Raw genomic sequence first — 12,391 nt, 5'->3', positions numbered from 1 at the left:
ATTTCTCCGCCATTTACCGAGGAGGTCACCAGCCCGATTTCTGCCTTCTGGGTTCCTCTATGGGTACACACAGTCTGTACACCCCAGACTGACAGACACAGCAGAAAACCACCCTAGGGGCAGCCACCTTTATTCGGGGGGCAAGGAATCCACTGGTCTCAAGATTCTGGCCCGATAGAATGCACTAGTGAGTGAATGCTCAATAAATATGCATTAAGAGATGACAGGGTAGTCAGTCAGCTAGGTAGAGCAGAAAACCACCCTGGGGCGGGCACTTTTATTTGAGGACAAGGAATCCGTGGCATCTAGCGGGGAGAGGAGTCTCCAGAGCTTCGAGTACAATGCAATGCACTATTGAGTGAGTGTTCAATAAATACGCGGGAAGAGGCGATAAGGCAAAGTCAAAGATACACTCCGATGGGCTAAACCCCACCATCTGGCTGACAGGTCTCCCCCTTGAGCTTCTGCAGCTCTTCGCTGGAGGCTCCCACGGGGCACACCTGATACCCATCCCCTCTCCCCGCCGTCCAAGTTGCGTAGCGGCGGTGCCACAGGATGGACAGCCCATAAACGGCAGCCAGGAGGGCAGCGTCCAGCGCCAGGTGCCAGCAGAAAAAGGTGGTGAGGAACATGAGGTCCGCGGGGTTCTCCCCGTGCCAGGGGCGGCCGGTGGGAGGGTAATACATCACCACGCCGATCTGCAGCATCCACGAGCCCAGCACCAGCAGCATCCAGGTCTTGGCTACCCAGAGCTGGGGCTGGTCGGGGGCCCACTGCTCGATGGTCAGCACCAGGGCCAACAGGAAGACGGGCAGCAGCAGCAAGGTGTGCACCCGGGTCTCTAGCACGTTCTTGCCCTGCGAGTGGGAGAGCAGCAACAGGAGCAGCACGTGGAAGGCCAGGGTCAAGACCGCCTGCTCCAGCCTCAGCCGCCTCCGGGCCAACCAGGTCTGGCTCACCAGGTCCACTAGGCCGCTGGCCAAGAAGAAGCCGTACATGGTGACGTGCTGCCACGAGTTGTGGTAGAGAAACGGCCTGGCGGGGTCATCCCAGTTCAGGAGGGCCAGACGGTTGGCCCCCGGTGGGTAGAAGAATTCTCCTAGGATGCCGGTCGTGCAGCCGATCACCTTCAGCGCACCCTCGGCGGGCAACCGTTGCAGCCAGCTCCCCTGACTTCGAGGTGGGAAGGGGAGAAATAGAAGCTTCTGGCCCCGCAATAAGGCCAGGGACACCAACTTGGCATAGTAAAGTCCAAAGAGGAGGAAGATTGTCCCTGGGAGGAGATGCCCGATGAAGGTTGGCATGGCAGCTGCCGGGGAATAGGGAGACGTGGATCAGGTAGAGGAGCAGAGATCCAGAGCAGCTGTTCCGGAAGAGAACCTGCAGCATCTGAGCTACAGGGGAGCCAGAGAGGGAGACAACCCTTGCTGCCCACACAAGGGGAGGGCACACAACCAACACCTCAGCTTGCCCCACACCCGTTATCATGGAAGCAGGAACCGGCTGGGCTGCTACGTGGGGAGGGGCTCCCCGAGGCCAAGTGGGACTGCTTTTCCTCCTCCAAGATCCCTCGCCACACCCTTCCTTTTCCATCGTTCCCTCAGCTCTGTCGTTGGCCCTCACACTCCTACCTCCCGACCACGGCCCCCTCAGAGCCTGCTACTCATTCCTTCTACCGACGGGCGAGCCTGCAGTCTTGGCTGCTTGCAGTCGGGTGCCATCAGCACCAACTAAAATTCATTCACCAAAGGAGCTTCTCCGGCTTCTGGTTTAGCCGGCCTGAGGTCTCTGGCGGAACGGTCAGCTCTCTTCCGTGCTACTCTCGACTCAATCTCTTCCCCTCCTCTTCTCCATCTTGCCCATCCTCCTTCCCCCTTTTCTGCTCCAAGGTTATTTCCGGCTCTCCCCAATCTCCATTCTTTTTCTCTTTTTTCTTTTTTTCCCTTTATTTACCCCCTTTCCTTCTCTTCCGCTGATCCGAGCTCATCTTTCACATCCTCTGCCTTTCTCCCCAGCTCTGGCACAGTCTCAGGCCATTGGCAGAAGCAGCTCAAACTCTAAGTGGCTGAACGGCAAACGGAAGAGAAACTGCCAGGCCACTGGTGTGAGGTGGAACCTCCCAAGAGGAAGAAGCTTTGGGAGACAAGCTGGAAGGAACATCTTCAGAGCGAGGGATGGAGCTGAGGGATAAATTTCTGGGGAGTCAGGGATCCGAGGAGCCTACAAGATGTACGTATCCCATTTGGAGATGTGCTCCACCTCAGGGTTGCCGCCCATCCATAAATTCACACGACTGGCCCACCACCATAATAATCCATGAAAGCTCTGAGGGCAGAGAGAGAGAGAGAGAGTTGCAACCTTCGGTAAATTCCCAGTGTCCGTGAACATGAGCTAAGCCTGGGTGTATCCATGAAGCTCATAAAAACATTTCGATTCCCAGCGAGGCAGGTTCACTGTGCCACTGCTCGACCCCTTCCAGCAGCACCTAGGGTGATTACAGCTGTTATGGCACTCTCCTCAATCCCTCGCAATCTGGATTTCACTGTCATCTCCCTGTTGAGAACACGCTCGCCAGGTTCTCTAAGCACCTCCTGTCCTGCTAAACCTAACTGGCTGTCCTCTGAGCTGATCTTCCTTGACATCTCGGCTTGTTTTACCGCTGTTGATTATTCCCTCCTCCTGGAAAATAAGTCTCTCTGGCCTTTGTTTTACCCACCTGGTTTTCTTCCTACCATTTCTTCTCTGTCTCCTTTGCCGACTTCATTCTCCTCTCCACTTTGAACTGCAGGTGTACCAGAACATTCTGTTCTAGGCCCTCTGCCCTCCTTACTACCCTCATTCTCTTGGGGAGATTAGCCACTCACCTGGCTTCAGCCATCGCCTCTTTACCGATGACTCCCATATCTACCTCACAGCTCTGACTTCCCACTTCCTTTACGATCTCATAGCTCTTCTTGCCTCCAAGACATATCTCCACATGGATGACCAACACTTTAAAATTGTCTTCTCCCCTAAACTTTCTCTTCCTCCTAACAAGCGGTTAGTGAGAAGCCGCATGGCCTAGAGGAAAGAGCAAGGCCGTAGGCGTCAGAGGACCTGGCTTCTAATCCTGGCTCTGCCACTTGCCTGCCGGGTGACCTTAGGCAAGTCACTTCACTTCTCTGTGCCTGGTACCTCATCTGTAAAATGGGAATTAAGAGTGTGAGCCCCACGTGGGACATGGTCGATGTCCAACCCGATTAGCTCGTACTTACCCCAGCGTTTAGTATAGTTCCTGGCACATAGGAAGTGCTTATCAAAAACCATTTTAAAAAATCAAGCAACTGTTCATTAGTATTTGTTGAACACCTATTGCATGCAGAGCACTATACTAAATACATAGGCTGTGAATGAACAGCCTCCTCCCTTCGCACCACTGAGGGACAGGGTCCATGTGTAACTGCTACCTGTGTAGTCTCCCCCAGTGCTTAGTACAATGGTCAGCACACAGTAAGCGCTAAATAAATAATAATTATGGTACACGTTAAGCACTTACTATGTGCCAAGCCCTGTTCTAAGAGCTGGGGTAGATACAGGGTAATCTGGTTGTCCCACGTGGGGCTCACACTTTTAATCCCCATTTTACAGATGAGGTAACTGAGGCACCGAGAAGTTAAATGACTTGCCCAAAGTCACACAGAGACAAGTGGTAGAGGCAGGATTAGAACCCACATCCTCTGACTCCCAAGCCCATGTTCTTTCCACTAAGCCACACTGCTTCTCAATTACTGTTACTACTAAAATAGTTGGAGTAAGCTTGTTGCAGGCAGGGAGCATGTCCACCAACACTGTTGTATTGTACTCTCCCAAGCGCTTAATATAGTGCTCTGCACACTGTAAATGCTTAATAAATGCCATTAATTGACTGATTGATTACATTATCCCCACCCTCCAGAAAAAGAAATGAGAGGAAGAAGAATAAAATGAAATGATGGACAGTTGGAGGAGTACGTGCAGACAATGTATGTCTATATATTCAGGAGTGCTACAAGTGACTGAGAGTGCATTAGTGTGGAGGTGGTAATTGGGAGGTTATGACTTTGTCAACTTTCTCATCACGCTGTCAAAACCAATGTCATCCTCCCTGTTCCAGAAATTTGCAACCTTGGTGTCATCTTGGACTCCTCTGCCTTTTACCTCCCACAAGCTGTTTGTCTTGAAATCTTACCAGTTCTTCTTCTATAATATTTCAAGGATCTACCCTCTTCTCTCCAATCCAAAAACCAAGCCCTAGTTGAAAATCTCACCTCCCTGCTGGACTATTGCAGCAGCCTCCAAGTTGGCCTACCTGCCTCAGTCTTCTCTCCTCCTCTGTCCTTCGCTCTCCTTGACACCCTCCACTCCGGTTTCCACCCCCTTCACTCCATGGAAACTGCCCTCTCAAAGATCACCAAAGATTTCCTCCTTGCCAAATCTGACAGCCTCTACTCCATCCTAATCCTCCTCAACCTCTCAACGGTTTTTGATACTGTTGACCACCTCTTTCTCCTGGAAACATTATCTAACCTTGGCTTCCCTGATACTGTCCTCCTGGTTCTCCTCCTGTCTCTCTAGCTGCTCCTTCTCAGACTTTTGTGGGCTCCTCATTTGCCTCCCATTCTCTAACTGTGGGAGTCCCTCAAGGCTCACTGTGTATTTTTCATCTTCACTCTCTTGGAGAATTCATTAACTCCCATGGCTTGAACTACCATCTCTATGTGGGTGATCCCCAAATCTACTTCTCCAGCCCTGACCTCTCTTTTTCATTATATTCTTGCATTTCCTCTTGCCTTCGGTTCAGCTCTATTGATGCCTGTTTACTTGTTTTGCTGTCTGTGAGCCCGTTATGGACAGGGATTGTCTGTGTTTGTTGCTGAATTGTACTTTTCAAGAGCTTAGTACAGTGCTCTGCACAAAGTAAGCACTCAATAAATACGATTGAATGAATGAATGAATGAATGAATGTCCCACAGATACCTCAAAGTTAACATGTCCAAAATGGAACTACTTATCTTCCAACCAAATCTTGTGCTCACCATGACTTTCCAATCACTGTAGACAGCACTACTATTCTCCCTATTTCACAAGCCCGAAACCATGTCATTATCCTTGACTCGTCTCTTTCATTCAACCCACATCTTCAATCCTGTGAGTTCTACCTTCACCACATCACTAAAATCCGCTCTTTCCTCTACATCCAAACTGCTACTGTGCTGATCCAAGTTTAGGATGTCATACCCCTTCTTGACTACTGCATCAGCCTCCTTGCTGACCTCCTTGCCTCCTCTCTCTTCCCACTGCAGTCCATACTTCAGTCTGCTGCCCGGGTCATTTTTCTGAAAAAACATTCAGTCCATGCCTCCCCACTCCTCAAGATTAATAATAATAATAATAATTATAGTACTTGTTAAGTGCTTACTAATAATTGTGGTATTTGTTATACGCTTTCTATATGCCAGGCATCCTATTAAGGAATAGATACAAGCAAATCGGGTTGGACACAGTCTCTGTCCCACTTGGGGCTCACAGTCTCAATGCTCTCTTTACAAATGAGGTAACTGAGGCCCAGAGAAGTGAAGTGACTTGCCCAAGGTCACACAGCACAGAAGTGGGGGAATTGGGATTAGAAGCCAAGACTTTCTGACTCCCAGGTCCGGGCTCCACTACGATGCATGCTGGTCACCTCCAGTGGTTACTCATCCACCTCCACATCGAAGAGAAACTCATTACCACTGGCTTTAAAGCAATCAGTCAGCATGCTCCCTCCATCTTTCTTCACTGATTTCCAACTACAATTCAACACTCTCACTTGGCTCCTCTAGCGCCAACCTACTCATTGTAATTCCATCTTGTCTACCTTGCTGCAGACCCTTCACTCACGCTCTGCCTCTGGCTTGGAACTCGCTCCCCTTTCATACCCAACAGACCATCATTCTCTCCACCTTCAAAGTCATATTAAAATTCCCTCTCCTCCAAGAGGCCTTTCCTTACTTAAGCCCTCATTTCCCCTACTCCCTTGCACTTGAGTCTGTAGCCTTTATTCACCCACCCTCAGCCCACAGCACTTACGTCTATATGTCTAATTGATTTTAATGTCTGTCTCCCCTTCTAAACTGTGAGCGCTCTGTGAGCAGGGAATGTCTCCTCACTCTGTTATATTGTACTTTCCAAAGTGTTTAGTGCAATGCTCTGCACATTCATTCATTCATTCATTCAATAGTATTTATTGAGCACTTACTATGTGCAGAGCACTGTACTAAGCGCTTGGAATGTACAAATCAGTAACAGATAGAGACAGTCCCTGCCCTTTGACGGGCTTACGGGCTAATCGGGGGAGACGGACAGACAAGAACAATGGCAATAAATAGAATCAAGGGGAAGAGCATCTCATTAAAGCAATAGCAAATAAATAGAATCAGAGCGTTGTACATCTCATTAACAAAATAAATAGGGTAATGAAGATATATACAGTTGAGCGGACGAGTACAGTGCTGAGGGGATGGGACGGGAGAGGGGGAGGAGCAGAGGGAAAGAGGGGAGAAGAGGGTTTAGCTGCGGAGAGGTGAAGGGGGGGCAGAGGGAGCAGAGGGAAAAGGGGAGCTCAGTCCGGGAAGGCCTCTTGGAGGAGGTGAGCTTTAAGTAGGGTTTTGAAGAGGGGAAGAGAATTAGTTTGGCAGAGGTGAGGAGGGAGGACGTTCCGGGACCACGGGAGGACGTGGCCTAGGGGTCGACGGTGGGATAGGTGAGAACGGGGGACGGTGAGGAGGTGGGCGGCAGAGGAGCGGAGCGTGCGGGGTGGGCAGTAGAAAGAGAGAAGGACATAGTAAGCACTCAATAAATACAATTGATTGATTGATCCTGTCAATTTCTGAACAGGTTCATTCTGAGTCTCTTTGGGACCAGGGACCAGATCTAGGCAGTGTGCCTAGTAAAAAAAAGCACAGAAATGGGAGTCAGGAGACCTGGGTTCTAATTCAGGCTCTGTCACTGTGATAAACTCCTTGTAGGAAGGAATTGTGTCTATCGACTTAACTGTATTGGACTCTCCCAAGTGCTTAGTACAGTTCTCAGTAGTACTGATTGATTGGAGTGTGAACTTAGGCAAACCATAGCACTTCTCTGAACCTGTTATCTCATTTGTAAAATAGAGCTGTTCTCTCTTTCCCTAAGACTGCGATCCCCATGTGGGACAGCAACTGTATCTGATCTGGTAAAGTTTTATCAACTCCAGTGCTTAAAATAGTGTGTGGCACCTAGTAAGTACTTGGCAAATACATTTTTTCTAGCCTTTAGTACAATGATTTGCACAGAGTAATTGCTTAACAGACTCACCCTCCAGTCTCTCAACTAAGACCCACCTCTTCTTCAATTCAATCTCCCTCTTCGTTTATCCTCAGTTCTACCAAGTCCATCCATCCCGAGTTTCTAATCTTCAAAGATGAGGCATCAATCCATGTAATGTCCTTATACTCTCTAGACCCCCTAAATAGGTAATAGACCCAGGACAGACAGAACAGGAAGTCACCTCATAAGGCAGAAACCAGTTGTTAGGAAACAGAGACCAAGGCGTGTAGACTGGGGAAACTACCTCAGTGCCTTGCCCAGTGGCAGGAATCCAGTAAGCCCTCAAGAACTTTGCATGCCACAATCAGGACTAATTTCAGACAGTCAGTGAGGAAATGAGTTGATTTAGGGCACCATTCATTGATTCATTCATTTGATTGTATTTATTGAGCGCTTACAGGGGGTATGGGTTAGCAGACGGCTCCTCTCTGACCACTGAACCCTTGTCCTTTTCAAATACAGCCACGCCGCTGCTTTAAAGATGAAGACAGGACTAGAAGCTAATAATAATAATAATGTTGGTATTTGTTAAGCACTTACTATGTGCAGAGCACTGTTCTAAGTGCTGGGGTAGATACAGGGTCATCAGGTCATCCCACGTGAGGCTCACAGTTAATCCCCATTTTACAGATGAGGCAACTGAGGTACAGAGAAGTTAAGTGACTTGCCCACAGTCACACAGCTGACAAGTGGCAGAGCCGAGATTCAAACCCATGACCTCTGACTCCCAAATCCGTGCTCTTTCCACTGAGCCACGCTGCTTCTCTGAGCTACCTGTTAGTGGGGCATAAGTCAGGGTATCAGCACCAAGCTGCCCAGGCTGCTCCGGCATGGAGTGAAGGTGGTATGGCTGGGGCGGCAATGACTTGCCTCTGCGAAATGTAACATGTGATGTCACTGTACATTGCATGTACATGCAGCATAACATGATGTTATCATGCAGAATATGGAGGGGCAGCTCTTTCGGTCTGCCTCAGAGTAGAAGAATGACAGAAATGGACTCTGACCACAACTGTTGGGGTATAAACGCTCCCATCATCCGATCGATCCATCTCACCTCATCTCACCTTGGCACTACGGTAGCTCTCTGGGTGGTGGAGAGTGCCAGGACAAAGCCGAGACTTGCCCTCCTCATCACCGGCCCAGTGTCCATCCGTTCTCAGAGGAAGCTATGCCTAAGGGGGGTCCCCTCTCTGGACATTCCACCTCACTCCTAAGTTTCTGAAGCATCTCTTTTGGGAGCCCGGTTCATCATATCCAGGATGAACATAGGTGATCCCAGAGCTTGGAGAGTCCCCACGAACAATAGTCAGCTAGCTGCGCAGTGCCAGGAGGCAGCAGAAGATAGCAAAGAGCAGAAAAATAATAATTGTAGTACTTAAGTGCTTTCTATGTGTCAACCACTGCACTAAGCCCTAGGGTAGATACAAGATAATCAGGTCAGATACAATCCCGGTGCCACATCAGGTTTACAGACTAAGGAGGTGGGAGAACAGGTATTTAATCCCCATTAAATGAGTGAACTGAGGCCCAGAGAAGGGGAGCGACTTGCCCAAGCTCACACAGAGGCAAGGGGCAGAACCGAGAATAATAATATTGTGGTGTTGGTTAAGCGCTTACTATGTGCCAGGATAGCACATAGATATTGAGCACTGAGGTGGACCCAAGCAAATTAAGTTGGACACAGTCTCTAGCCCAAAGCGGCCTCACAGTCTCACAGATGAGGTAACTGAGACCCAGAGAAGCAAAGTGACTCGCCCAAGGTCACACAGCAGGCAAGGGGCAGAGCCAGGATTAGAGCCCTTCTGACTCCCAGGCCCTGGCTCTATCCACTACGCCAGATCCTCTCAGGCCCTCACTCTTTCCAATAGCCACGCTGCCTCCCATGAGGGCAGTGGGTCCACCCCCGCCCCACACATGACCATAGCGAAAGTGATCCAGCACAAAACCCATCTGCAGCATCCATTAGCTCTCCTAAAGGCACCAGGATCTGGTTTACACACGCAGCGGGCAGCAGCGGCCGGCCGGGTGCCTGAGTTTTTCCATGAGAGTGGGAAAGCAGTAGCGGAGTCGGCCCGAGAGGGACCAGTCTCCAAGGCAGCCTGCACCACAAACACTTGCTGCCCTGGCAGGCCGGCTTGGCTCACCTGTCCAAGCCGCCGCCGTGGCCGGAGAAGCCGAGCATGGGATGTGCTGCCAGGAGAACTCGAGCAGTTGGGAGGGCTGAGTCACCGAAGGCTCGGACCTAAGCTGAGGGCCCGGGGGGTTAGTGGACGAGGCCAGAGACGTGCAGGCTAGAGGCAGACGCTGGAAGTTGCAATGGCCGAGGCCAGGGACACGCAAACTAGCGGCAGACACTCAGAGGAAGTTGCAGTGGCCAAAGAAGAGTGAAGCAGCTGGAACACCGACAGAGCTCTACCTTGATTGTTCCCCGCTAATGAGAGGCCGAGGGCGGACCGACGCAGCAGTTCGTGGGGGCTGTGCGGCTCCGACTCCTCTCTGCCTCCGGCGGGCTCTCCCTCCCCCGACCCTTCCTCTTCCTCCATCCACTTCCTCATTCTTCCTCCCGCCTCCTCTCCTTCCACCCTTTTTCCCTCACCCCTTATTTTTTTAATGGCATTTGTTAATAATAACCGTGGTGTTTGTTATGTGACTGTAAGCCCGTCAAACGGCAGGGACCGTCTCTATCTGTTGCCGACTTGTTCATTCCAAGCGCTTAGTACAGTGCTCTGCACATAGTAAGCGCTCAATAAATACTATTGAATACTATGTGTCAGGCACTGGACCAAGCACTGGGATGGATACGAGCAAATCGGGTTGGACGCTGTCCCTGTCCGAGTCTCAATCCCCATTTTCCAGATGAGGTAACTGAGGCATAGAGAAGTGAAGTGACTTACCCAAGGTCACACAACAGACAAGTGACATAACAATGATTAGAACCCAAGACCTTCTGACTCCCGGACCCACTCTCTATCCGCTACACGAGCGCTGTCTCCCCGCTTCTAGACTGTGAGCCTGTTGTAGGCAGTGATTTTCTCTCTTTAGTGCTGTTCTGTACTTTCCAAGCGCTTAGTACGGGCCTCTGCACACAGTAAGCATTCAATAAATACGATTGAGCGCATGAATTAATATATGTCAAGCACTGTTCTAAGTGCTGGGTTAGATCTGACAGCCCTGGGGCTCACAGCCCAAGCAGCAGGGAAGACGGATTGAATCCCCATGTTGCAGTGGAGGAAACTGAAGCATAGAGAAACGACTAGTCCAAGATCATACAGCAGACAACTGGCGGAGGCAGAATTAGAATCCAGATCCTCTGACTCTTTGGCCTGTGTTCTTCCCACTAGGCCACACTGCTTTCCTTGTCTCACTGCTCAGCTGTTTTCTCCCAACCCTCCCCTCACCTTCCTCTCCGTCCCGCTCCAGCCCCCTCGCACGACCTTTGTCAAAGGGATGGCTTCGACAGTTGGCGGGAAGGAGGCGGGTGGGTGGGGGACAGCACGTGGCTCCCGGGGGGGAGGAGGTAATCTGCCCGGGAGCCGATGACATATGTCAGCTACGTCTGCTGATTAGCCCCCAAGAGGGGCTTCGCCGGGAGACGTGCATTTGCCCCCTCCCCGGCAAAGCCCTGGCCCTGACCCGGCCTGCCCTGCCCTGCCCTCCCCAGTCTGCCCGGCCCGGCCCGGGCCTCCGGCTGCCCGCGGGGAATGCTGAGGGAGGGCGGGACGCGCGTGGGAGAGAAATGTGTGTGTGGGAGAGATGAAGTGACCAGATTTGGGGGGCGGGGCGGGACGAAAGAGGCCCATGGGACCCGCACAGACAGAGAGCAGAATGTGGGCATAAAACCACCGGAATCTACATACATCATTTATAACACACGCACATACATACACACACACCCGTGCGCACAAATATCCACCCACCAGAACCTAGACACATCATTCGTACTATCCCAACGCACACTCCAGAACCTAGACACACCATTCAAACTTCCCCAACACACACACACACACACCCCACACACACAGAACATGGACACATTTTTCAGCTGTCAGCTGTGTGACTGTGGGTGTCACTTAACTTCTCTGTGCCTCAGTTACCTCATCTGTAAAATGGGGATTAAGACTGTGAGCCCCACGTGGGACAACTTGATTCCCCTGTGTCTACCCCAGCACTTAGAACAGTGCTCTGCACATAGTAAGCACTTAACAAATACCAACATTATTATTATTATTATTATTATTCATACTGCCCCAAAACACACACAAAATCACATACTGGAACCTAGATACGTCATTCATACTGCCCCATCACACACACATACACACACATCCTAAAATCTAGACACAACATTCATACTGTCCCAACACACACACACACACACACACACACCAGGACCTAGATTCACCATTCATACTGTCCCAACACACACACTTACACACATCCCAGACCCAGACACATCATTCGTACTGCCCATAAATACACACACCTGACTACTTGTTTTGTTTTGTTTTGTTGTCTGTCTCCCCCTTTTAGACTGTGAGCCCATTGTTGGGCAGGAATTGTCTCTATCTGTTGCCGAATTGTACAGTCCAAGCACTTAATTCAGTGCTCTGCACCCAGTAAGTGCTCAATAAATGTCATGAATGAATGAATGAACACACACCAGACTCTAGACATACCTTTCATATTTCCCCAACACACACTCATACACGTGGGCGCACACACACGCACACACACACAGAGCACCTAGACACATCATTCATACTGCCCATACACACACACCGGAACTTAGACACATCATTCATACTGCCCCAACACATGGGCAGGCACTGTCTCTATCTGTTGCCGATTTGTACATTCCAAGCGCTTAGTACTGTGCTCTGCACAATAAATACTTCTGAATGAATGAATGAACATACACACACTGGAAGCTAGATACATCTTTCATACTGTTCCTTCACACACACACACACACACACACAGAATCTAGACACATCATTCATACTGCCCCAACACACACACAAACACA

The 12,391-nt window shown here is 50.2% G+C and overlaps 1 protein-coding gene across 1 annotated transcript; it reads right to left on the bottom strand.

The window, feature by feature from the left end:
* Nucleotides 1-276: 276 nt before the first annotated feature.
* On the bottom strand, nt 277-2,316 carry LOC114814563 (transmembrane epididymal protein 1A-like). The gene has a single exon (XM_029072922.2). The coding sequence runs from the start codon at nt 1,302-1,304 to the stop codon at nt 423-425; it is 882 nt and encodes a 293-aa protein (XP_028928755.1). The 5' UTR covers nt 1,305-2,316; the 3' UTR covers nt 277-422.
* Between the last annotated feature and the right edge of the window lie 10,075 nt (nt 2,317-12,391).

The sequence above is a fragment of the Ornithorhynchus anatinus genome, chromosome 1, assembly GCF_004115215.2.
Source record: "Ornithorhynchus anatinus isolate Pmale09 chromosome 1, mOrnAna1.pri.v4, whole genome shotgun sequence".
NCBI lineage: Eukaryota > Metazoa > Chordata > Mammalia > Monotremata > Ornithorhynchidae > Ornithorhynchus > Ornithorhynchus anatinus.
Note: the sequence above shows the minus strand (reverse complement) of the source record. Positions and strands in the feature narration are given on the sequence as shown.

What these genes read in the sequence shown, in the direction of transcription:
- LOC114814563 (XM_029072922.2), bottom strand. Translation starts at nt 1,304, where the DNA reads ATGCCAACCTTCATCGGGCATCTCCTCCCAGGGACAATCTTCCTCCTC.